The sequence below is a fragment of the Acyrthosiphon pisum genome, chromosome A3 (assembly GCF_005508785.2).
Source record: "Acyrthosiphon pisum isolate AL4f chromosome A3, pea_aphid_22Mar2018_4r6ur, whole genome shotgun sequence".
NCBI lineage: Eukaryota > Metazoa > Arthropoda > Insecta > Hemiptera > Aphididae > Acyrthosiphon > Acyrthosiphon pisum.
This window is the reverse complement of record NC_042496.1, coordinates 12436665-12463169: the sequence shown is the minus strand read 5'-3', so window position 1 is coordinate 12463169 and position 26505 is coordinate 12436665. Positions and strand designations below refer to the sequence as shown.

The following is a 26505-nucleotide window of genomic DNA, read 5'->3' as shown; positions in this document are numbered from 1 at the left end:
CAAGTTTCTTGTCTCGTGCCAGTGCGTAATAAATTGTTACGCACGATTTCCACCTTGTATATGTATAAGATCGACGGTAATGTCTGTTGTGTCAGTGGCGGGCGGGTCGTACATTGAAAAGAGCAAATATACCGCCTCAGCCAACCACAGTCGTCGAAAATTGCCGATCAGCAATAATTATTAGTGTATACGCGTGATTTCCCCTCGCGGTGGTTGAGCACCTATTTAATATAATATAATATATTCAATATACATACTATAATATAAATTATAATACGTATATTGAGCACAATGTCTTATATGCAGAATGCCTATGCTACGTATAATGACTGAGCTGTATGTATTGTATATACTTATTTTTATTAACGTAATTTCCATAAATTGTATATTTTACTAAGTAAACTTTACAAGTAGTCAATATGTAAGCTGTTCGCAAAGCTGGAAATAAAATCTTGGGAGTGCGGAATATGTTTAATTTATATATTGATTATAATATTATTGTGTTATAATATGGCTCCTCAATTTCGTGTAACAGGAAGTAAGGAAATCAGTGTTACTTGCACCAGAAAACCAGGTATAGGTTAAACCCACGCGACGTTTTATAGAAAATTCTTGATTTATGTTTTATTTATATTCATCAAACGAAAACATTTTCACTAAAATTAATTGTTGACATAATAATATAGTATCTATGTAGTTACGGCTAAATGGATCACATAAAATTATGTATCTTCGTTGCCTACTCATAACGCCGTGTGATCATAATCTAAAATCTTATAATAATTATTACCTCAATAATGACTACCAAACCAGTATTTTTGACTTAATATAATATATGTTACTGTTATAATATTATTGTTATACATCTACTAGTTTTATCTGAGGTTCACTGGTCGCGTTTTCGCGATTCCCAACTTATCAGATGCTATTCTGAAAAGGTTGTCTAGAACCGTTCGCCAGCGTCTTCGCGATTATATAATTTGTCCACCACTTCGGTAACGTACTTATCACATTCAACTGTGTGGTATTAAATTAGTTGAAATGCTCTAAATGCTAATTCTACATGCAATATATTTCAATATTTGTATAAACTATTGTAAAATAAAATAAAATGTATTTATTTATATAAGGCGTAAAATAAATTGATTATTTAAATTTTAAAAAATAGTACTCAATCAAATATACATCGATCTATATATTTAGTATCCAGTATAATAGCTATGCATATATAAATATAAGTATAATGTATATATTATGCCTAGTATGGTTAACCGTATTTAGCCCACCCCTTGAAATCTCACATCTTCTGTTTGATTAAAAATAAAAAAAATTGGGAAATTATTTACGATTTTTCTTTTATTATCATTTCTATTTAGAAAAAAATCCATAAGCCGTCGCAGCTGCACACGTTTTGTACACCATACATGTAGTATAATGTCACCGACGAGTGCATACTAAAGTATATATTAATATGTTTTATTATTTCTGCTTGCCAGCAAAATGCCTATGTTATAAGCGCTCGCGTCCTGTACTATCCTTGTTTCATAATAATATAATAAAAAATTCAATATACGCGCATAGTGTATTATATTAATATAATACATATCGCACTGGCGCAAAGTCACGCGGCTCCCTTTCAGGTGAAGGGTTACGCCCGTGGCCGGCCGGAATTCAATCTTTTTACGGGTGACGTGCGTGCGTATATATGCACGTGTGCTCACAGTACATAATATATACCGCAGCCGCAACCCTATCGCAAAACAAACATTTGCGAACAATGGATAAACTAACCGGAACACAACGCTGCCGGTCATTGATAAGCCTTTCCCCGGTGCAATATTTTACGCATTCCGCTGCCGTTGGTTTTATCATCTGGAGCGCGCACCATGTAGTTATCGGTGGTAGCGGTTCGTCCCCGCACACGACATAATATAATACGCATATCATTCAAAAATATGGTATGTGTATGCGTATATATATTATTTTTGTACATTAAAATTTAAAAAAAAAAAGAGGAAGTATACCTCTGTTGTATAGTAAGTGTCGAGAATACCTAGTCGTTGAGTAAGTCGTACTATAATGAAAGTGTTCAATTTGAATTCTGAACGGACTAAATGTATAAGAATATTTTTCTATATATTTATATTAGTAATTTATTTTTACTTAAGTGGTAGGTAAACTGATTTCTCCCAAAAATCAATAGTGTAAGTTATTATTATATAGGTTCCTAATAATTGATTTTTATAATATACAAGTCATTAATAACTTGTAAATCAATACAGTATGTATATATATTATATTTGTCAATACATTATGACTCAGTATACTGCACGCACCATATATAATTGTGTGAATAGGTTTTTTTATAATATATACTCGTTTGTCAAATTGAACGTTAGGTATAAGTTTTATATAAATATTATTTCTTATCATTAATAGAGTGATTATAACAATTATTACAAAGAAAGTGTTGGCATCGGTATTCGATTCCAGGTTAAAAATTAAAATCTAAACATATTTGTTTTTATCATCCAGTTATAGTATTGCATTACCTCTAAAATCACTGCATTTATAATTTCAAACTCATGAAATTATGACGTTTTGAAAACTTTAAGCTATAAAGGTAATCTTAAATCTTACATATTTTAATTTTTGACAGAAAGTCGATTGATTGCGTTAAAATCTCGTAATCGCAAAGTCGCGTTCAGTGTACATTCATATCGTGTTCCGTACACGCTGGCTGCAATGGAAGAGAAAACCACTTTGATCGATTAACATGAGTAATTTTACGAGCAAAGTGTAATTATTTTTGGTGCTACGATAAGTCGCCGACTAACACGCGTGCGTTAGATTTCAGCAGAAAACTTTCAACTAGGCCGTCAAAAAAAGTTTTATATAGGAGCATCTGTTTTAACATATTTTTATTATAAAAAATTCGCAACGTCACCAGAATTCAAATACCTCATCTTGGATAGATGTATATAATAACTATTACATAAAAATATTGTCATTTTTTTTTGTTGTCATTATTGTTAAATTGCTTTTTACACTCTGATAGTAATATGGTGCGGTGAAGTTATTTCTCATTAGAAAATAAATTAATTTTTAAATCAGTTTTGCATTTGACAATCAAAAAATTTGTGTGACATCATATTTGACGAGGAAGAGACTTTCTGGTTAAAACTATATTTGCAAGTTGCAACTTTTTCTTTAATGTAATATTACATATTACAAATGTTTGAAGTATGTTCCATTCAGATTTTTGAACACTTATATTACACTTATATACTCAATAGTTCATAAAAATAACATATAAATATTTGTACTAATTTTGTGTTAATCGGGTACACTATATAAAATAAACATAATTACATACAATCTATATCTAAATATTATGAATTATAAATTAAAATACGTACCTATGTCCTATATTGTCTTTTAACGAACTTAAAATGTGGGCGTTCAAATGTATGTATTATTTATAAATTGAGGTTCAAAATATTCAAATAAGGAATTTTTATGGTAATGCAAAATGTAATATAGAATAGGTATTAAATCAATTGAAATAGCATAGTTCCCATTATTCGAAATATATTAAATTCGATTTTCAAACGTCAAAATATTGCATTGAATTAATTAAATTAATTAGCTTCCCTTCAAATTTATATCATTATGATTTAGCAATGGTGTTATTTTCAAAGAAAATTTAAAATGTGGCGTAATAGTTATATAATATAATAGGCATAAGTATATAATATTACTTCGAAAACATTTATGATGTTTTAATCTTTAAGAAATAATTCTATTAGCGTCAAAAGTCCGTTTTCAATTAACACACATTTGGTCCTTTGAGGTTTTTAAGAAAATAAAGTTAATTGAAATTATTACTGCACACGTAATTGAACAACTTTCCAGAGTCCAGTAACACGGAGTTTATATGGTTTTCTTATTATATTCGTCTCATTCGATCAACGAACGTCAGTACCTCTGTAAAATGCCTATACTATGACAATAACGATGGTGATGATGACGACGATGATAATAACAACAACAAGAATAATATAAACTTTAAAGCGAAAAGTTCAAAATCCAATTTCAAATTCTATATATCTGCAGTACATTGAATCTGATTTGTAAGTTGTTACCCTTCCTCCGTCGACTTTTCAATGTCCTATGATGGAATATAATATTTCATTATAAAATAACAATACACGTTTGCCTGGCTATTATATATAATTTAAATATGTAACAATATAATCTAGATAACGTCAGTTTCACCACCGACGACGACTCAACGCGCCAACGCCGCACGTTATCGGGCCCACGTGACGTTGCATCAGGGATGTATATTTCCTTTTTTTCTCTTTCGATTTTATATTTTTTTCCATCCGGTCGGTGCTGCAAACATAATAATATGTATAATATTGTTACTGTTGGACAATACTTAAAAAATTGTTTTTTTTTTTACGTCCACGACGTGACCGAATCTTATTCGCATAATATATTGTATATTATTATGAGTATTACCATAGTGCTCGATCACCGAACGCTCGAGCTCATGCAATGTGTGTGCTATAATTGAACGACTCGTTACGCGCGACTATACGGCAGGGTGGCTGCAGGTAGAGCCGGGAATAATGCGATTTTGCACCGTCGTATAATATACAATAAAATATATTTAAAAACAATAATTATTACACGGATCAACAACTTAAGGTTGTATAATGTGCCCTGTTCTCCCACACTCGACCATGATATTATGAATATAATAGCATTTATGCGTTATCGTTAACGCGATACTTAAATCTGGTAAATCCAACGATAGCGTTTCCGCGGAAGGTTTTTATACTTATCTCTGACCTTCTTTTACAGCGGAACAAACGACAAAAATATGTACTCGTTATAGTCAAATTATAAAATAGACGGAGCGGCACCAACGAATATCGTGTGTATTATATTATAATAATATACTCTCGTGCCTTCAGAGTGTGCTATTCAACGTTTTTTGTTTCGTATTCAAAAAATAAGAAGCCGATAAATCGAATATTCGACACCGTCGTGTACGCCGTTACACGCATTTTGTGAAATGCTATGTTTAATGAAGCAAAACGCAAAAGCGTTCAGATGGTGTGAGGTTCATTAACACTCGAACAAATTTTTTTTTTCCCCTTAAAAAGAGTAATATCCGCAAGAACGCTGTTGTATGAAAATGATCGTGACGCGAGAGTATAGTGACGGCTGAAGGAAAATTGGGGGTGGGAAAAAATAAAAATAAATAAATACGTCTCGCGATTTCTAAAGGGGTGGAAAGTCGTCTCTGGGACAAAATGAAGCGGAAATTCGGTTTGGGCGTAATGACGCGTCTGGAGCGGGGTTGGTAGGAAACGGATTTGGTTATCCAAGCGGTGAGGTGCAGTGTGGGCTGCCGTCTTCGTAGTCGTGTATATACAGGGTATAATAATATTCTGGTGGTGAACGTAAAATGATTCGCGTTAAAAACAATCGAGAAGGTTCGACGCACCCTGTATACATAGCATTCGCGGGAGTTTCTTCGAGTTTATCGGAAACTAAATAACGCCGCCGGTAGGGTGACTTTTGCTCGGCCGAAGAAATCGCAAGGGTAAACAAGAGCGCATGCTGCAGGGCACTCGCGTATAAAATGGATTATTTATAACGGCTCGTAAAGTCGTAACGTCCGAATCAAAATATATCAGGTGAATTATACTGCTCCAGCGGCCAGAACCATAATCCCATACCTTAGATATTTAAAATAAAACTTATGTGAACGAACTTTATTTTCTATAATCCCCTCAAGATCAAAAATGCCACAATATACATATTTTTATATTATTATAATAACTGTACATAATCGCAGGTTAGGTTTTGATGCGATTTCTGATTTAGTGGTGCTGCGGTATTTTTTCAACTCATCTCAAAAAATATATCGTATATCACAAAAGAAATATTTTTAATATTTTAAATATTTTACTTGGTCTCGATCTCAACGATATACATATTATAAATAATTTTCAACTTTATATTTATCACGATCGCCTCGAGTACAGTATCGTGCACATAAACGGCAATAATATTGTACGTATAATGCGATGTATATTATTATTATATTATATTCGGTGACGGACGACGACGACGGGTTGGTGGTTGATTTACGATCTGCTCCACACCTGCAGTATAATAATATAACGACGTTTTAATGACGACGATCAGAGGTGCTAAGCCCAAATACTTACGTGCATTATTATAGTATGGAATACGGCCGTACGCGATAATCATTATCATTGCGATGCCGATAGAACAATGATACAGAGCTGCAGCTATTATTTGTTATTATTATTATATTGTATACGGCTGCGTGTGTAGTACACGGGCGAGAACGACATCATATCTATATACATATGTGCTTGAAAAAGAGTTCTATTATACGCTCGCACATTATTGTGTATTGTGATGCTTGTAGGTACCTACGCGTTTCTTTTATTGAAAAAATAAAAACCTCACCAATCAGATCGAGGTGCGTGCGTATACATATAATATAATAAACGCACGTGTATTATACGACTGTATAATATAATATAATAACATATTAGGTTGTAAATTGTAATACAGCCGTGCAAGAACCGCCGCCGCCGCCGCTACGATAATTGTCCGTTATTAATCAGAGTATTGAATTTACAACGCGTTCATAATGCAGTTAGTGCGTGCGTGTGTCATATGATATTCTGACTCACGCCGCCCGTCGCTACCGCGGTTAGAATGCCGCTTATATACCATATTGTGTAGGTAGACGTAGCTCTATACCTTTGACCACCACAACTTTCACTCCCCTCTCCCCTGTCCTTCTCTTCCAGAGATGTACCATGGTGAGCTCGTAATTAATAATATTATATTATGCTCATGCACACACGACACACATATAATATATATTAATATTATATATGTATAATCATATAATACATTTATTCGATGTAGGGTCCGTGCGTCTGTGTATAGAGTTTATGTTTGTATAGGACTCCGAGACGGGTTGAATCCTTCAAATTGCAAAGTCATATTATAATATGTACGTCATACGACTGCATTTGGACTACTATACCGGTGCATCTATATAGAAGCCACAGTCTACTTCAACGGGTGCAGCGGTCGTTGCATCGCGCATGCGGTTCTTTATTTTACATTATATATAATACGATTCGTGTCGACCCGGCAATCAACCGCGTATTATGCAAAACTAAATGCAAATGCATACAATAATAGGCCTCGTTAATTAAGAAACCCGGCCTAAAGTTTTAATTCCACTACAGTTTTGTTTTCCGAAATAATACCACAATTTTGCAGCTACCTATACGTTCACTATAATACTATAGTATAATAAATGTGTATTTCCTGTCCGCCACATGCTTAAATTAATAAATTTAAAATTCGAAATTATTATATCCATATTATATAATAATATATACCTACGTCTATTTTTGTATGCAGGCTTAAAATATAAGCATATGGGTAAGGTTCTCGTACTAAATAGCCGTATACATACAGTGTGTATGAAAATGTAAAAGTAAGATTTTTTTTTGCTTATCCTTATTTTCTTCGAATTCAATATACTATAAAAGATTTTATTATACTATTAGTACATTTCATACCTATATTTCTACCTATATATTACACAATCGTCTATATTATATTATTATTTATATATAATAAGTAATGCGACTGTCTTTTATTTAATTTAATTTTTTTTGTGTTTAAAAATTTATTTACTTATACTAAAGTTGACATGAAAGGTGTAATATGGGGGGGGGGGGCAGAGCTGAGCTACATGAATAGCGAACACGAGTTATTAAGTTTTGATTACATGGTTTTTTGGTTAAATGTTGTGTAATAGTCTCCAGGCATGTGGTTTAGGCGCCGTCTTGGATTGCAACATTGTTTTCTTTTAGAACTATTTGAAGTTAATTTACATTATTAGTAATTTCTTTGGCATTTCATACGACAATTATACATTTGTATACGAGTATTGTTGAGCTGGAGGATCTTAATTTTTTTTAGCTTCGTTGATTTATACTCACGTAATCGCGTTTGGCTTCACTTTACAGTAGCGTAATATCATTATCGCAGTAAATTAATTCCAAGGTAATTAATTTTATTTTTATTCACATATAATCTGCACAGAATACGTTTCTTTATTTTTTATTTTTCTTAATTAAACAAATACCGTTGTGCTGCAGCTGACGCTTATATTATTCGGTTGTTACTTGTTGTGATACTTTCGAAATATTAATTTTTTATATAAAGTGCGGTTACTTGCTGCACCTGTATTATTATTAATATAAAACGCAAAAAGTAATGCGTATTATGCATAAAAATGAAAATCGTATTTTTTTTCCTACCTTAGTAATCTCGTTTATAACGGACAGCGCATAAAACTTTGTTAATCGATAAATGGCGTTCTTATATTATACATTCTCGTTGGCCAAGTTTTAGAACATAAATAAAATAAAAATGTACAATATATTATAATATTATATTTGGCAACTTTTACAGAAAAAAACCAATACAATCGATTGTTTTTCAATAGAGGTTCACTGTAGTTGCTGATATCTGGTCGAGTTTTTTCCCACATAATAACACATATATATATTATAATGGTTTGCGAAATTATCGTAATAAATTCACATTGTCAGGCGGCGGTATCTCTAGTCTTATTTATTTACATATTCATTTTACGATCACTATACAATATTATATTGTATTTAAATCCCCCGAGTATGATCGCGTCTATAATATATATTTGTATATTGCGAATATGGTCTCTATCGTTGTTGTTTAATGTATATTGTATGCATGAATCATAATAATGATTATAATAATCATATTAATAAGGATGATTCCTAAAAACCATCGTCGATGTCCGGTCGGTCGTCGTAGTTACCACCGCCGCCGGTCACCCGGATGGATATCCGTAATGGTATAGGGACCGCTCATTATAAGTTTTCAATAAACCCGAAACCTCGAACCATATTGAATGACCATTGACAACCCTCGTCGCCACCGCATCGACTTACAACCACGTTTGCTAGCTCATCGTGTATTTCTGCAGAGTCGTGTACAAACTCGGGGCTCGTGATTTCTACTGTATATCATTAAAATATCATAATATAGATAATACATAATAATTATGGTCTTTTGTTGCAACAACCGTATATATATATCGACATTACCATAACAATAGCGTACGTTGTGCAGTCTTCTAATGGCCAATATCAATGACGAAACCTCACACAGTTAAATGTTCATACTTCATTAATTAGTGTATCATCTCGGAGACCCTGCAGTGGCGTCCTCTTACACAATATTTTAGAAGTACGCATGAAATGTATCACTACCTGATTTAAGTATCCACCAACCATTACATTAGTAGCTAGGGTAGCAGTAGGAACATGTGTGCTTATAAGAATAAGGCAATGCATTTATGTACGCGATGTATTAATCGTGGGCTCTAAGTTATATATTTATATTATTATAATATGATGTATAGAGTGCAGAGTTGACCAATCGGTTAGGTAAGTATTCTATTTTCTTGAAAATAATCGTTTACCTTGACTAACTTACAGTGGCGTCATTTCAGCTTTTAATTGAGGGGGGAAAAGTTTTGACCGGCACAAATGGGTAAGTTAAAAAACCAATCGCAACCACATAAATAATATTAGGTTCCTTTTTCTTCAGAAATCACACACATACACATAATATGACATATAGATACATACCAACTTTAATGTTTGTCCCCACATGCGTTTAAATACTGCAAATATATTCCGACTATTCAACTATTAATTAATAATTATCAATCTATCATTGTGACAATAATCTATCAGCATATTTTCTCAAAACATAATAAAAATAGCCATCATGTTTTTGTGCTAATAAAATATAAAATGGTTAAACGAAAACAATACCGGGCTGCTTTTAAAATTGGACAGGGGCAAATGCCCACCTGCCCTCCCCCCTAATGACGCCGGAGTTGCGTTGCATTTAACGAGACGGTGGTCATGATTTACGTGTTATCGCTATTCATTGATATGAAAGAATGATTTGAGTAAACATATGAAAATATACTAATAATATACCATATAACATAAAGCTCTTTACACCGAACATACAATATTATTATTTGCGAACTCTTATTGTCCGCCGCGCCTGAAATCAATTTATATTCATTTATTCTAGAAAAATCTTTGTATTTATAATACAAATAATAGTAGGTAGGTACCTACGTGCGTACAGTAAACTTTCAAATCCATATTTCCATCGGACGAACCATTCTGCTTATATGAATAGGCGGGGTCGGACGACGCGACACCCGGCTCTATCACACGTATATATGTATAGGTATTGTATATATTTGGCGAATTTATCATTCGGCCGTGACAAATATTATAATAATAATATCGTCTACCGTGCAAATCTCCGTGGAAATATTTCACACGTGCCACGATTTTGCTCACCCGTAATCCCGGCTGCAGTTTGCGTCGGTTTATTGTTTTTTTTATTTTTTATTTTGTTCATACCCTGGCCTGCAGAAGACGACAACAGACCTTTGCTGTAGCAGTGGTGTCTTCCATAACGATTTTCCGGGAAATTGTTCGCGCGTTTATCATTTGAGCTGCTACTACGCATAACCCATATATTTTATATTATAACAGTACGTTGACTGTAAACACTCATAGGAAAGATGTGTACAACAACTGTGAATCATAATAATAATATATAATGCACAAGAAAAATTGTGTATTCTATATTTTCATTTGCTTCTCACGCCCACTCCCACTTGTACAGTTCGTGGTGGTTTCATCAACAAAAATTCCTTCCCAATTCCAAATTATAGGTGCATTAATATTATATTATATTATAATTAATTTGTATGTCATTGGATATAATAATTGTAGGTAGGTACAGCGTTAAGATGTCCACGACCATCGTGTAATATTATATCATAATAATATTATGGTGTCATGATGTATTTTTAATATTTTATAAGTCTACTGAAATATTTTAATGTGTATAGCGATGGGTTTATTATGCGAACACCAACACGACCGGAACCGTGAAACCCGATCTGCTATCAGCAGGGTTCTTTCCCCCTACCATGTATTGAATTATGTGTTCATGAGGTCATCGTTTGTAAATTTATTTTATTATTAAAATTATTATTATAATATTCTTGTTTTTTTTTTCAGCTCAATGCATGTCGGCACTCGGCATGCAGTCCGGAGTGATAAAAGACGACGATTTAACCGCTAGTTCTTCTTTCGAAATTGGAAATGTCGGACCGCAGAACGCCAGGTGAGAGCCGTTTTTAAACAACAACGCGCGTTACACAATATTTCTCACGCCCCGTTTGCACGCGAAACGCGTACAGAGGGGTATTTTTTTTCTTCATAATACAAAAACGCGTATTTTGGGGTTACACTATACGCGTTATTATATGTTGACTGTTGGACGTGACAAAATGTTTATGGTGGCAATTTCTACTGCGAATATTGTCCGCTAAATGGCTGTTTTCCTTATTCTATGAAAGATTCGGTGCAGTTTATGCTCTATATTATGGGTATACACTGTAAACTTTGAGTTTACGGCGTTTTTGGGGAATTCTTTTTTGAAAATAGGCGACACCTATACGAAATTGTTTCCATTCTAGCATAAATCCTTCTACTTCCGATGGAATAGCTATAGGGGACAAAAACAATTTTGCACCCTCCTGCAGATATGTTCATTTCACCTACCCTCTTCTTTTATTGTCGTCGTTCTAACACGCGACAAAAGTACACCTTCAGGCCACCATTTAAAGACCCTCAAGATACTCCCGATACGTCGATAAAAGCTCAGGTGGTTCAGTCTCCCAGCAGCTTAAAACGTTTTTTTTCCTTTTTAGTACTTTACATGGAAATTACTACGCTTAAAGTATACATTATCCGTGTGGGATGCGAAAATAAATTAGCGAACATTTTTTCTTACACGTTTTAAAATATATTTTACCTTAACTTTATACATTTTATTAAAATATGTATTATGTATTTTACAACTGTGTTATGCAAATATACATATAAAGAATTTCTCCAAAAAAAAAATGAATATTTTTTTCTTTTGGTTTAGTTAAGCTAAAAAAAAAATAAATATTGCTATAGTCAATGCTTCGTTATTTTTCTTTAAATATATATTTTGTTACTTTATTTTGATAGGAAAATGTGTAATATCCCGTTGGTATATATTATTATATGCGTATGTATATAGGTATTCTAACTGAACTTATCCCTTCTCCGGATTGCCTGAAATATATATATATACATACATGTTAAACGTACATATATAAAGTAAGTTATTGGCGGTTAGAAAGGATTGGTGTGAACAAAATGGAACCCTGAGCTTTGTGTTCTTGGTATGGATTTAATAAACGAGAGGGTCAGAATCCCTTGTTTTAAACTCTGACCACTAGTGCCCGAGGAACTCGTTAATTGGAACTTGCGTGTGACGTTTCAATTTGTTTTCATACATTGAGTTAAAGATGGATTAAAAGTTGTACGGTTAGATTTTTCCACGCGGTTGTGTTATATAATAGATTAAATTATAAATAAGAATTAAATACAATGGAGTGACAAAAAAAATGTACCTAAACCCATAAACTATAGCAGTCTAGAACTGCTGTCTTAGTAATATGTAAAACTGTATAAGGTAAACGTCACTCCAAGTTTCTTTATGACTGCGAAATGCGAATGTGTGTATTTATGTATTAAGTGCAATGACGTTTTATACAAAATTAAAATTAAAGATAATATATGACTGTCCTATATACATTAAATTACTTGACGTGGGTAGATACGACAGATAAAATATTTTCCAGCGACATGTGTCGCTTGTTGAAGTATTTAATAATAAACAATAATACCTATACAATATATTATAATACATCATCACATTGATAAATTTGAAATTGAATTCAATTTATTCAAAATACTTTTGAAATTGTTGGTGAAATTTTCCTTTTTTCAAAAATATTAAATGAAAAAAGTTATTAAGCGCTCTGGGTTCTAAACATTTTTCGTAAATAACACACTGTTGTTGAGCATTATTGATACTAGATATGCAATGAATAATTTAATATCAATATATTATAATATACATAATAATATATCGTAAACATGACATATTTGACGACTCATACCGTTGTCACGCATCGAAAAATGTAGAATATAATGTAAAGGGAATCCATTTCTATCCTTTTGTTAATATTTGCTTTGTTCAATTCGCGACTTTTGTAACCCTTGAAATGTGTATGTGAGTGAGTGAGTGACATCAAAAGAAAACTTTACTGTGAATGGCAATCAGAGATAACCAAATATTTTAAACAGATTTTATGACGCGTGCTTGTATAGTTAATGCATATTTAACAAGACTAAATTATACATTTGAAATCAGCTTAAAACAACAATTACTTAATTATAGAAATAAAACAAAAAAATAATTTTTTTACTAACAGTTTTTTTCATGTTTTTCTATTTCGATACGCTATTCGATATAAGTTCACCGCAGCTTAAATAATATTTTATCTCAAGTGTCTAAAATATGATGTGACATAGGCTTTTTGCTTGGCAATCTTGTCCCCTAGAATGAAAATATTTCAGTTTGCTTTGCTATCGGCTTGTCTGATTTATTTTTATCACAAGTCTTGCAGTATAATATATTATATACATTAGGTATTGAGTATGAAAAAACTCAATATTTTCTGGTTGCCGTAGGCGTCGTACACATAGAGTGGCAGTAGCGAAAAGTTTCGTCTAATGAATATTAATGGTCGTTACCAGTTATCTATATAGGACGAGACCGGTAGAAAAATAAAATAAGAAAAAGGTTTCTTTCTAGTGTATTTTTTACTTTATTTATTTTTTTCGGTCGAGTTACGACTTCAAGACAGAGAAGGCTAGTTTTATCGATACGAACTTTATATTTTTATTCTAACGATCTTTTTCGAATACAAGAGGTTTTGCTTTCTTTGCGACGTCGTGAGAAAGACAATCAATCAAAACACTTGAGATTTTTTAGGTCATAATTTTATATATTTATTTTTCAAAAGGAGCTCTACTGAAGGGGTATTTTTTGTGCGCACCTAACGACAATTTATCTTCGATTATCGCCTGTTGACGTTTTTGTTGCTTTTTACCAGCACCATTACTTGAGCACATGAAACAAAAATAAAATATTGAATCACAGCTAACTGATAGGTTTGATTATATTGTGTTCTATACGTCATTGCTATATAAACATTAATGAAAAGTGTTTGGTTATTTTCGAGGAATTTGTTTTTGTCAATTTGTCGCGCATATAAGGTATAAGGTGTAAATATTGGTACCTACCTATTTTTATTTCCTTTTTTCGTATGTTTGGTGTTTGCTCCGAGGAAACGCGTCGTTTGCAGAGTAAATAAGACAAAATGTAGCGTCGGTGAGGAAAGGAATAAAATAAATATTTCCTGTGCCCGTGATTTCCAAGAGAGATGAAAGTAAAAAGTTAAAGATTACGGCGGCGGCGGATGGATAAAAATATGTCTGAAAAAGTTTCTCAGCCACATATATATACTCGTACAGGATATATACTTAAACTTGCTACTTTTATTTTATTTATTTTTTTCCACCACCATGGGAATACCATGCGTTGACCGCGTTAACAGAAACGAGAAAAAAACATCTGGGAAAAAATCTGCCACGAACGAATATAAAAATAAAAGTTTTCGCCGTGCGGGTATATTGTAATATCGCGCGATGAACAAGCCAGGATGTATAGGTATACTATACACATTTAATAATAAAATACTGTGATATAAACCTCGTTAAGTCCGTTCTTCCCCAATAGGAGCTCTATCGTGACACGTTTCTCCCAGTGCGATTAAACACATTTTCGGTGATCGTGAGCAGCAGCGACGCACATGATCAAAAACCATCCGATCATCCACGCACAATACTGCATTGGACGTAAATACACTCTTTGCGGCTCCCGGCGATCGTTTTCCTACATTGAAAATCCTATTGAATTTGTACCCAATCGGTTTCCATGATTACAGCCGTGGTTGGTAATGAACCCCGGTCACGTTTGATCCGCAGGCATTATCTCAGGACAACAATTCGTTTAGCCGAATATCGGACGGGTCGATGATTACGAGTATCCAGATTTCTCTATGTTACTGCGAGAAGAAAAATAATAGTTCCCTAAGTATAATAACTCGTGCAATATTATGTTACAATTTATAACTAGAAGTCGTAATATCCGACCAATCTGTCAATAGATGTACTTCGTGTGAAAATGCAATAAATTATACATTAATTTATATTGTGGACGATGAGTTTTCGGAATTTTGTAAATACATTTCATAAGATTTATTCCGAACGCATTACAAATACGATTTGTTAAGTAAGCAAAATATTATTTTGAATTTTGACTTAATTTTATCTTTGTCATTCACAAGTCGGTAGTTGATGGATTTCCCTTGGTATTTTATATAAATGTTCATAATATATTATGTACTGGTCTATTTTATTTTTAATGTTATAGTTCGTTTGATCATGTCTCGCGTAATCCAAATCATTTATTTCTTGCAAAAAAAACAATATATGTTTGAAATTACGTGTCTTCTGTCTGGAACAAATTTCGTTTTATACTCTTTTTTCCTATAAATTGTTTTGGAATACAATGTTTATTCCTGGAGTTATATCCGTGTTATACAAAACGTAGATATTTAATGGATTACGATAGATTTATAACCCATTTACAAATATTATGTACTTTTTTATCGAGGTTTGTTTAGAGTGGATCTGTGAAAATCTGCGCTCTGAAACATTAAGTTGAACTATCGTTCAAATCTATTTTGTGGTGTTCACTGTAATGGTATATTGGTATATAAGGTTGTAAAAGGATTTTATATGATATGCATGATCGTCCACATAAATTATATATTTATCCAAATTGTTACCTGTAACAGAAATGGGGTACCTAACTGTTTGGGAGACCATGATATATTTCAAAGAATTTTGTATTATACCTATCTATAGTTATTAGATAAAATTTATGTCATGTAATGTATATTGTATATAATATAAAATCATCGTGGTTGTTAGTTTTTTAACAAAAGTTGTTCATTTTTTTAGAAAACAACGCGTTTGATAGATTCTTAAATCATATACTAACCTTATTTATATAGGTACTGTAAATTACATTTTATAAAATAATTACATTTCTTTAATATTTAACATTTAATTAATTGACGAGTGTCAATAAAATTGGGGGAAATGTCAACATAAAAAATAAACAAATAAAAAATATTTAACATTATTTTAAGTTATCATATTTACATCATTAAATTATGCTGCCATTTTCTATTAACTATAGATACTAATACCAATAGTATACTATTCATTCAAATAAAATTATTTCGAACGATGCTCAAAATTTGAATTTGATGAATCACAAATAAAATCAAAAATAATTAATTACCGTATAGCTTATGGAATATTAATATTTAATAGAATTAACTTGATTAATATTATCTTACAATTAATTACTTATACCTACGTATATATTATTATTCATGTTTAATTTATTATGTTGTTACATCCATTAACACTAAAAATATAAATAATTGGCAATGGGGACTTTGGTTCGTGGAAAACTTTTTATCGTACCTACCTTACAACTTTTAGATAATATTTTTAAAACTTCACCAATTATTATTCATTTTAGTATTTTGTAGACGTAATAAAATGTTCAAAATAAATTGAATTTATTGGATTCTCTACCTAAATTAATTATTTTACATCAGTATTATTTTAATAGAACTTTTAGTACTGGGTATATTAAGACTTGACATAAGTAACTACATTTATTTGTATCATTAACTTATTAGAAGATATTATATTCATTAAATTAAAAAAAAAACTTACATTTTGTTCATGTAAATAATGCGTAAAACACTATAACAATACTTTTTTTTTTACTGAACTCTGTTTCTCATTTGTTTTCGAATACAAAGTTGTATTACAAATATACAAAATCAATATTTTCACGTTCAATTGTCTAGACCATGAACCTATAGTCTTTGTGGTATACGATATACGTACACCATTCTTAAGTTTTTTGTTAATTACTTTCTTTTCAACCATTGATTAATTAATTATTATAAATAGAGCTGGTGCATAGTTTTGGAATATAATTATAATTTAAATTACTTACTTCAGTTACAATTCATTTCAAATGTACACATTTTTTCGTAGACAAAATGCAATTCATTTGAGATGATTTGGCTTATGCAAAATAATATTGTCAGTGAGATATTACTGTCAATGAAAAATGTTGTCTTAATATTCGCCCTGTGGTGATTACGTGTATGATTGAGCGCCTCTTTAGGGTTGCCAACGGATGACGGAAACGATGCCAACAAAAACGCCCAAGTTAATTTGCCATCCAAGTTTTTATTATTATTTTTGGGGGGACGTCTCCAGCGGTTTATAAAAAAAACATAAAAAAAAAAATACCGTGACTGACAAAATATGGTCGTCGATCCGTTTTGGCTGTCATCTAGACGGATTTAATTGGTTCCTTGATCATGAGCATCCTCGGTGTTGTAAAAAAAAATTATGTCGTTTAAATCTAACGCAAAGGCGGGCGTATGATATTATTGTGTACGTTTGTGTCGCGTATGTGTTTGTTAAAAATAATATGTGTCACTAGTCGTAAATTATCATAATAGCCTGGCCGTATACACAGTGCACAAGTGGTGTGCACGCAAGTTACCCGGTGATAATCGATTGTCAAAGGACAGTTTTACATGCAAGTTGACTATACCCGTATAGCATTTGGTCATTGCTTTAAAAGCAGTAAATAAAAGTCGTTCGAGCAAATGGAACAAAATTCGATGGGCTTTTAAGAGAGCTGGAGGTCCAGTAGCATTAAAAAAAAGCAGGTAAAAATTCCCTTTCTCGGCGTACAATGTTAAAGTGTATAGTTACAACCGTCACCGCCGTCCACCCATTATTTGGTTGTGCCTTTCAAAACGAAACGAAAGAAAAAGGACTTCAGCCCATCAGTTCTGTATTAGGCGTATATATATATATATAGGATAAAAAGAAGTCTACTCTAAAAATCAGCTTTACGGTCGGCCGGTTTTCTTAAGCCCGGCTTTGTACGGTATTGAGTGAGAGGACGTAGGGTGAGGAGGACTTAATTTCGAACGGACCGATTGTTGTCGCCTTTAAGCGTTTATAAAGCTTCGAATTTTTTTTTTATTTCTACTCTTCAGTGCTACAGTTTCCAACAGTCGACTTTACTTATCGTAAAAAAAAAATACAGTGAATTCAGCATGCGTCGCACATGAGTTTAGTGTTGCCAGTAGTAAATGGATTGAAGGGGACCGAAAAGAATACGAAAGTAGACAACATTTTATTATCGATTAAGGTGTGTGCTTTTTAGTATGGCGTAACGTTGTTTCCTCACAATGTCATAGTAATCAATTTATCTGTTCGACCTGTTTTAATTTAAAAAGATGACAAATAGATACCAAATGTCTGCAATAGATGCCGAAATTATTCTTAAGTTTTCTCATATAGTGTAAGTTTAATACTGCATCATATATTTTAGTATTTGTCACGTTACTACAATTGTGTTTTATTTTAATAAATGTATTTTGAGAGGATACATCAACTAATTTGTACTTGTAAGCTTCTACATATATCTATGTCATAAGTTACCTGGTTTCGTTATTCCCCCGCAGCGATTTTATTCAACTATAATGTATTATAGTATAAAAAATATACGATAGCTGCACTATCTGATACAGCGTGACATAAACATAATCATAATATGTCTTGGAGAATTAAACGAGTTGTATGTAATGATTTATTCTAAAATTTTAACGAAATGTGCTCCTTAAAAGTTTATCAATTTATTATACAAGCGTACAGCAAAAGTTGTTTTCGATTAAATGTAATATCTACTCGTATCGTATATTGTTATATTGTATATCTACTAGTTTATCCTATCTAAACTGTATAATAATATAATAGTATGTGACTGTAATATGTATATATATTCTTTGAATAATATATTAGTCTAAAAACTTTTTATCGTAGTTTTCGTGGAGGAGGAACTTATAACTATAATGTAATTGATACTTACTGCTTACGAATAAAACATTTAAAACTGTTTAGATGGTTATATATATTGATTTAACTTGATATTATATTACTAAACCCTGTAATTCTATAGTAATTTTGATTTTGGAATTTGTATGTATACCTACCTACTTTTTAATATGAAGGACACATTTAAAAATAATTTTACACGTGTGCATTTAAAAACTTTGTGATTATTTTTAAATGTTTATTAATTTTACAAACATGCGTATATATAATATTAATACGTGCATTATGCGCAACTGAAATACGCTGCAGCTAATAACCGTTGATGAAGCTCTTAGTAAGAGGAATTTGTGAATAATATTGCACATAGGTGGCTGATGTGCGTCTTTCCTTGACACACCGACCTCGACAAATCCCCCGGAAACGCGTGACGGCGACCGGAAGTGTGGAGGTTCGTGAATATTGTACGTATTGAATTCTATAGACTCGCTTAGCTGAGATGTTGTCGCACTGCACAACTACTGCACTTTCCGCAAGCAACTCGATCGGCGGCACGCCCGGTCGCGAAAAAAAAGGCTATCGACCGCGTTTTCCTTGAACTGATTAACCGGGGTGACGCGAAAATTATTGTGGTTACCCGTTCGCGAGTATACAATATATTGTTATAATTATTTTCAATGATCAATCTCAAAGGAATCATTGGGAATCGAACGGCGCATCGAAAACGTGGAGAAAAACGGTCGGCGGCCACCGCCGTTTTCCTTTAACACCCACCAACGGAAAATATTGCGTGGTTAACCGATCGTGATAAACGTAAACTATATATGGTTACTAGTATTATATAACTAGTATCGTTGACCGCGGTTCACAATTGCAGTTGTGTACTCGCGAACACTGGTAACCGCGGTGATTTCCGCGTTGAAGATGGGGGTCAGTGGATCTGTCTGAAGAACATGCAATATTGTAGTTTTTCTCCGCGTCCGTCATGCACCGTTCGATTCTCGGCCAAACGGTTTTCACCGTCATCCGCTAGTGAGTGCGTGTTAATTGAAGGTTTTTGATGCGTCATTCGTGATGCGTGTATTGTGCGGCCGGCGTATTGTGGCCAAGGAGGTTCTATATATTTTCTTTACATAAAATATAATAATTATTGCTACCTGTGTATTAGTGCCTACCAACAATTTCAGACGATGCATAATAAATAAAAAATATTTTTACATAAAAAAGTAATTCGGGATGGCTTAACATACAATACGTGATTCATTCGGCACTGAACATCGACCGTAAAATGACGCTCTTGCGTCGCCAAAAGATTGTTGTCCCTCTATACAGTCACGTGTTACGGTGCACATAATACATTTTTTTTTTGTAATTCTGTACAAATAATGGAGCGTCGTTTGAAATCGATTTACGATTTAGAGACAGTTAGACTGCAGACATCTAGCCACAAGACTCGTAACCTATATATATGATTAATGATTAAATTATTTTGAATTAATTTAACATCTAATTATTGTCGACCAATATTTGAGATGCTAATTTATAACGAGGGAGCTAAGCTACTAAGCCACGACCTAATTTGCGCACTATTGTCATCTAAGGACCGAGGTTCACTAAAATATTTTTCCACCAGGCCTCAAATTTGTGATTGAGTTTTCGATTAGGTCAGGTCATTAGGCGTATTACACGTAAATTGATTAGGTTTGAATTAAATGTACAGGTATGTATTATAATATAGCACAAAGTTTTATTTTCACCAAGATCGTGAGCTCTATGATTTAACACCGTGTTTAAAAGTAATAATATAACAATAAATTAGTATTCATAATTTGCCACGTTTTTCGAAAAGTTCAGCACGCACACATTTTGTACCGAAATACATTTGTTTTATACTGATATATATATATATATATATATATATATATATATATATATAATAATGTATAATATATATAAATATATATGTACGTATACATATAATTTGACCCTTAGAAATTTACATGTTGGTCACGTACAACTTTTAGCTCCAAACAATAAGGCCAATAATAACGGGGTAGGATTTTTTTTTTTTTGTAGCTCAGCTGTCATAAAACGATGAAATGGATTATAATGTCAGCAGTTGACTTTTTACCGATACGGCAGAAATCCTTTTGACATTTTCAGCCTCTGTTTTTTTTTATTTTTAGCACAAACTAGGTCACATTTTAACGATCGCAAAATGTAAAGTTTAATATTTTTCGTTTCAGGGTACGCACAGAAAGAGAAGGGGGTGCTTGGTGTCCAAAAGAGCCGGTCACTAGGGAACCCACCGAATGGCTTGAAGTCAATTTACACGTGGTAAGAGTGATCACGTCAGTGGAGACTCAAGGCAGGTTTGGCAATGGACAAGGTCAAGAGTTCACCGAAGCATTTCTGATTGACTACTGGAGACCAAAGCTTGGAAAATGGGTCCGATACAGAAACATTACTGGACAGGAGGTGAATAAAAAAATATACTGCATAACAATTAAACAAAAGTATACGCATTTAGGTATTACTTATATGAATACATATAGATTATAATATTATATATTTAGACTTAAGACGAAAAATATCTTTCAATTAATAGTAGGTATACAATATATATATTATTTAATATAATTCAATATTTCCTAATTTGACGGCTAATGAGATTTGATGCTTTATTTATTTTTATTTTGTAACGATTTTATATACATACCTACTTATTAAATCTTTGATTGATAAAAAAGTCGTTAAGATTTATATTTATCATGGATCATCAGATTTTTAAGATGGCATAAATAACTATTGGTTAGCTAAACTAAACTTTAGCCACACTATACTTGTATGGTTGCATTGGTTGACAAAATATCAACACTATTAATACAATTGTTTTAACTTCATAGACAACTTAAGAATTATTATCTAATTTCTAAGTAGAAGGCCTGATAGCATAATATATGTCACCTATCAATTGGCACCCGTTGGAATGTTTTTTTTTTTTTGTAAGTAGGTATACTTATATCGTGTAAAATAAGCCAAATTACTGTTACAAAAATTAATAACAATTAGTGGTCAGAGTGTTGTAAATGAGAAGATTCTATAATATTATTACCCTTTTACAGTTTTCGTCTAAGTACGTTTTTCCAGACTTAAATATTATTTATCAATGTAATTAAAATAATGTCTGACATTAAACGCTGATTCACAATGAAACTTAACGGAGCTGTTGATTTTAGAGGCCATTATCTTTTGAAATATAGCACGAAAACAATATAAAAATCTCCCCTGAAACAACTCAACCGTGGGCTTTTTTTTATACATACAACAAAAGACGTTATAAACTATATATCCTTCCCTGCTATATAGTCACAAGTATACAAAGTTTATGTAACGGTAAGGTTTTTTCTCTTCTATAATATTTCCGAGCTATTGCAGCATTACCGAGTTAATATCCCTATACATTTTAAATATATATACATAAGTCTTACAATAAATATACTAAACAAACAATGATAAAGAATGTCCTCAAACAATATTGAATAAACCCTACAGACTATAATATTATAACATTATGAATAATTTAAAAGAATCCCCTGATATGATATTTATTTATTATTTGTAGGTCGTTAATGCGACGGTTAAGTGTGTGTATTACGTTATGTACCTAAATACATTATATAACGTATAAACTATATCATAATAATATAGAAACTAAATAATATATGTATATAGGTATTGACATATGGGTATTTCACCGTCAAGTGATTTCTCGAGGGAAATTCATTTTGGTGGGTCTAATTTGATTATATCCGTCGCGATTAATTAACGGACCTTGTTAACCGAGTATTTTCGAAAATTAAACATATCTCACGCACTCCAACAGTTACAAGTTACATTTTTGCTCACGAATATTTAGCATTAACCAATTTTAATATTATATTTTATATATAATATTCATGTACCACTGTGTATGCATATATTATATAGGATGTATACACCATGCAATATGATATATTATACGGACGCATTACGACAGCACTCTGTATTTATTATAAATTATAATGCTCCCCACGAGATGACCCATACGATCAATCCAATTTATTTCTGTGTATAACTTATAACCAGTAACTACGTAAAGAACGAATAAGACCACTCTATATATGTGTGCATAATTATGAGCATATTATAATTAGCTACTTATTTGAACTTGCAATCGTTTATGATATTCCAACAGTCAGTGTAAAAATATATTTTTATCTTATAAACAAATATTATAGTACGTAACTGAACTGTACTAATAACTACTAAGTAGTATTGAAGACAAAAAAAAACCATTGTAAAATATATTACCAAATATAGGTACTTATTTTTTTTTTTACTGTGGATACTTCTTTTAGCATAAATAATTATGCATTCAAGTTTAAGTTGGAAATGCATAATATTCTATTATGACAATTGCATTTTTTTTTCAAAAATCTTCTTTGTGACGTCAGAATATGGGAATGCGCCTAATATTAAATTTCGTCCATTTCACTGGACACAAATACCTTGGTGACTTTGAGCCAGTTATTCATACTCAAAGTGTTTTGAAACGTTAAACGTTAAATTGTTTCTATATTCCTATGCAGTATACACTCATTTCGGTAGGTACATGTACGTAATTAAAATATTGTTTAATTAATGTTTCCGTATTTTGTAATTAATTTGTGTTTGGACTTACATTTTATATTCTAATTTTATTTACAATTATAATGCTTTAACTATTATTAACTATCGTGTAACATGTTTAAAAACCATAATTGTAATTATACATTTTAAATACCTGTGTCGATTGCATTTTTATTCAAATCACCGAGTAATTTGGGAATATAAGAAATAGGTATACCTAGTGAACATTTGCATGCTCTGTTTTGTGGCACTTACATTTCATGGATCCAGTTTACCTATGGATAAAAGGAAAACAGCAAAAAGATTTCGACCAAGTTTATGAGTTTGTATATTTTCCATGTGGCTTGTTGTATAGAGTTTCAACTTGTTAATTGTTATTATTTTATTTTCCAAAAATCAAATTAAATAACTTACATTCTAACAATGTTAATCAACAATTTCAAATTGTTGGTTTTTAATTCCTATGATCTTTTAATATTCTGAAGAACATTATAATTTAAACACAACAAACTTAAGTATTTATTATAATTTTGTCAAGAACACCTGCAACAACAATATCTTCACAATAAACAAAGTACTGAAACCTAATCTCCAATGCTATTGTAATATCTCGTCACGATAAACATTTGTTTTGCTCTTATTTTCTATCTAATATTATATTGTATCAGTGAAGCTCTTTTCGTTGATCTGTACATCACGAGTCATTCATATTCTGTGGTATTAATATGGTTGATGTGATCGATAGACGTTTTAATTCGTATATCCAAATCGTATAGGTAGATACCATATTAAATGTAAAATTAAAACAGCGCCCGTATATAGGGAACGGTTCTAAAAACAAAATTCAGCGTTTCGCCTTATGACGTGTGGACGAGCGGGGGCGGAGTGTGTAAATGATTGAGTAGGTATTCACAATCGCAACTTTTGTGCGTGCGTGAATGCCCGTCGATCAATAGGTATAATATAATATAATATACCTCGCCGACTACACACACACACACACACACATGCCCACCCATTACACTGTAGTAGGTATAATAGTAGTAGTAGTAGTAGTAGGATAATAGTAGTACAACACAAGTGTATCGTCGTCGGGTTAAAGAGATCAACGAAATCATTACTCTTGTATGCGCGCTTGTGTGTGTGTGTTTTATGGCATGTGTGGTCGCCGCACGGGCTCTCGTCAATACGTAGACTAGCTGGTATGATTATAATATGTATGTGTATATAATCTACGAGCCCCCCAGTATTCTTTTCTGATCGAGTGGATCGCTTTTATATAATTTATATTTTTTTTTCGTATTTCCCTTCGACACGACACAACGGCTAACAACCTTTCGCAGAGATTAATGACACGGGGGGGCCGCCAATGCCGCATATACGTTATGCACACTCTGGCGACCTGTCGCCACCGCGGTCTACGCGCATAGTACAATATTTTACACTGTTTGTTTATTCGTAAACGGCTTGTAAGCAAGTCTTTATTTGCCAGTTACCACATGAGTACGTGGTCCTAATTTATGAGTCGTAAGATGGTATACCACAGAGTTAGAAGGGGGAAGGAGTTACTAGTATAAGGACTATAGGGAAGCTTATACGGCCGTTTGTGTATACAGACGTGTATAGGACACTGCACGTGATCTGCCCGAAATTAATTTGCTATTTTTTCTACTCCGTTTTCCTCGCGATTTTATCCGTACACCGGGGGAGAAGGGGGCAGTTTAATAACACGCGACTCGTACATTACCGGTGAATCAAATAAAACGGGCTGTTAAATGGCGGTACGTTAAACCCGCGGAACATGGTTAGGTAGGCATATGAACAATGCTGCAAAGAAAAAAACAAATATGGAATTACACAGATTATTATTATTGCAATTGTTTTGTTGTAGTGTTTTGTCCGTATAACGATTAAAACAATGTCTAATTATCATAATGGAATTTGTAAAGTCTTGTTCTACTATTTTTTCATTAAACGCAACAAGTTTTTTTTTCAATGTTTCTCATAATTACTCACATATGTTTCGAGTTCGGTTCAAAGCAAATTTTTGATACCGAATTTTTTCATCCATTGAACAAAATTTATGTTTTCCATGCTAATATTTTTTTATTTTCCTAATATAAACTTTAACGAATAATTTTGTTATTTATTACATTGCGTGTTTCATTTTTTCTAATTGTTTAATTAAAATAGTTATATTTTATTTTAATAATGTATTTAAGCATTTAACAAAATAAAAACAAAAAATAAGTTTATTTTGATTTATTTTTTTAATAACGCTCCACGATTTTTTTTTCTTTTTCCGTTATTCATTTAATATATTTCTTTCTTGCGATATTATTTTCTTTTTCGTTGATATAATGACAAACACCGTCGATTGTATAATAACAAACAGAAACATTAATGGATTTTTCCCCTTGCGATATTTTTCAATAATATATCGCTATGATTTAACATTTTGTACAAAAATAATATCGCTTGGGTTTTCAATGAAATCGTAATTAATGTTTAGACGAAAAAAATACGTAAAATAATTAAATACTCAAAGAGGCGTACCTTTTTATTTTGTTCACATTCAGCAATGTGATTAATTAAACTTCAAGTAAACTTTCCTTTACCCGGAGTTGTAAGTTATTAATAT

At 32.2% G+C, this 26505-nt stretch overlaps 1 protein-coding gene across 3 annotated transcripts in view; it reads left to right on the top strand.

The window, feature by feature from the left end:
• Window positions 1-26505, top strand: part of LOC100162767 (discoidin domain-containing receptor tyrosine kinase B) — a 134919-nt gene that overhangs the window by 81380 nt on the left and 27034 nt on the right. For all 3 annotated transcript variants that reach the window (XM_016808569.2, XM_003247965.4, XM_008189990.3), the window contains exons 4-5: window positions 11253-11358; window positions 21440-21671. In XM_016808569.2, coding sequence (XP_016664058.1) covers window positions 11253-11358; window positions 21440-21671 — 338 coding nt within the window. The remainder of the gene's footprint in view (window positions 1-11252; window positions 11359-21439; window positions 21672-26505) is intronic.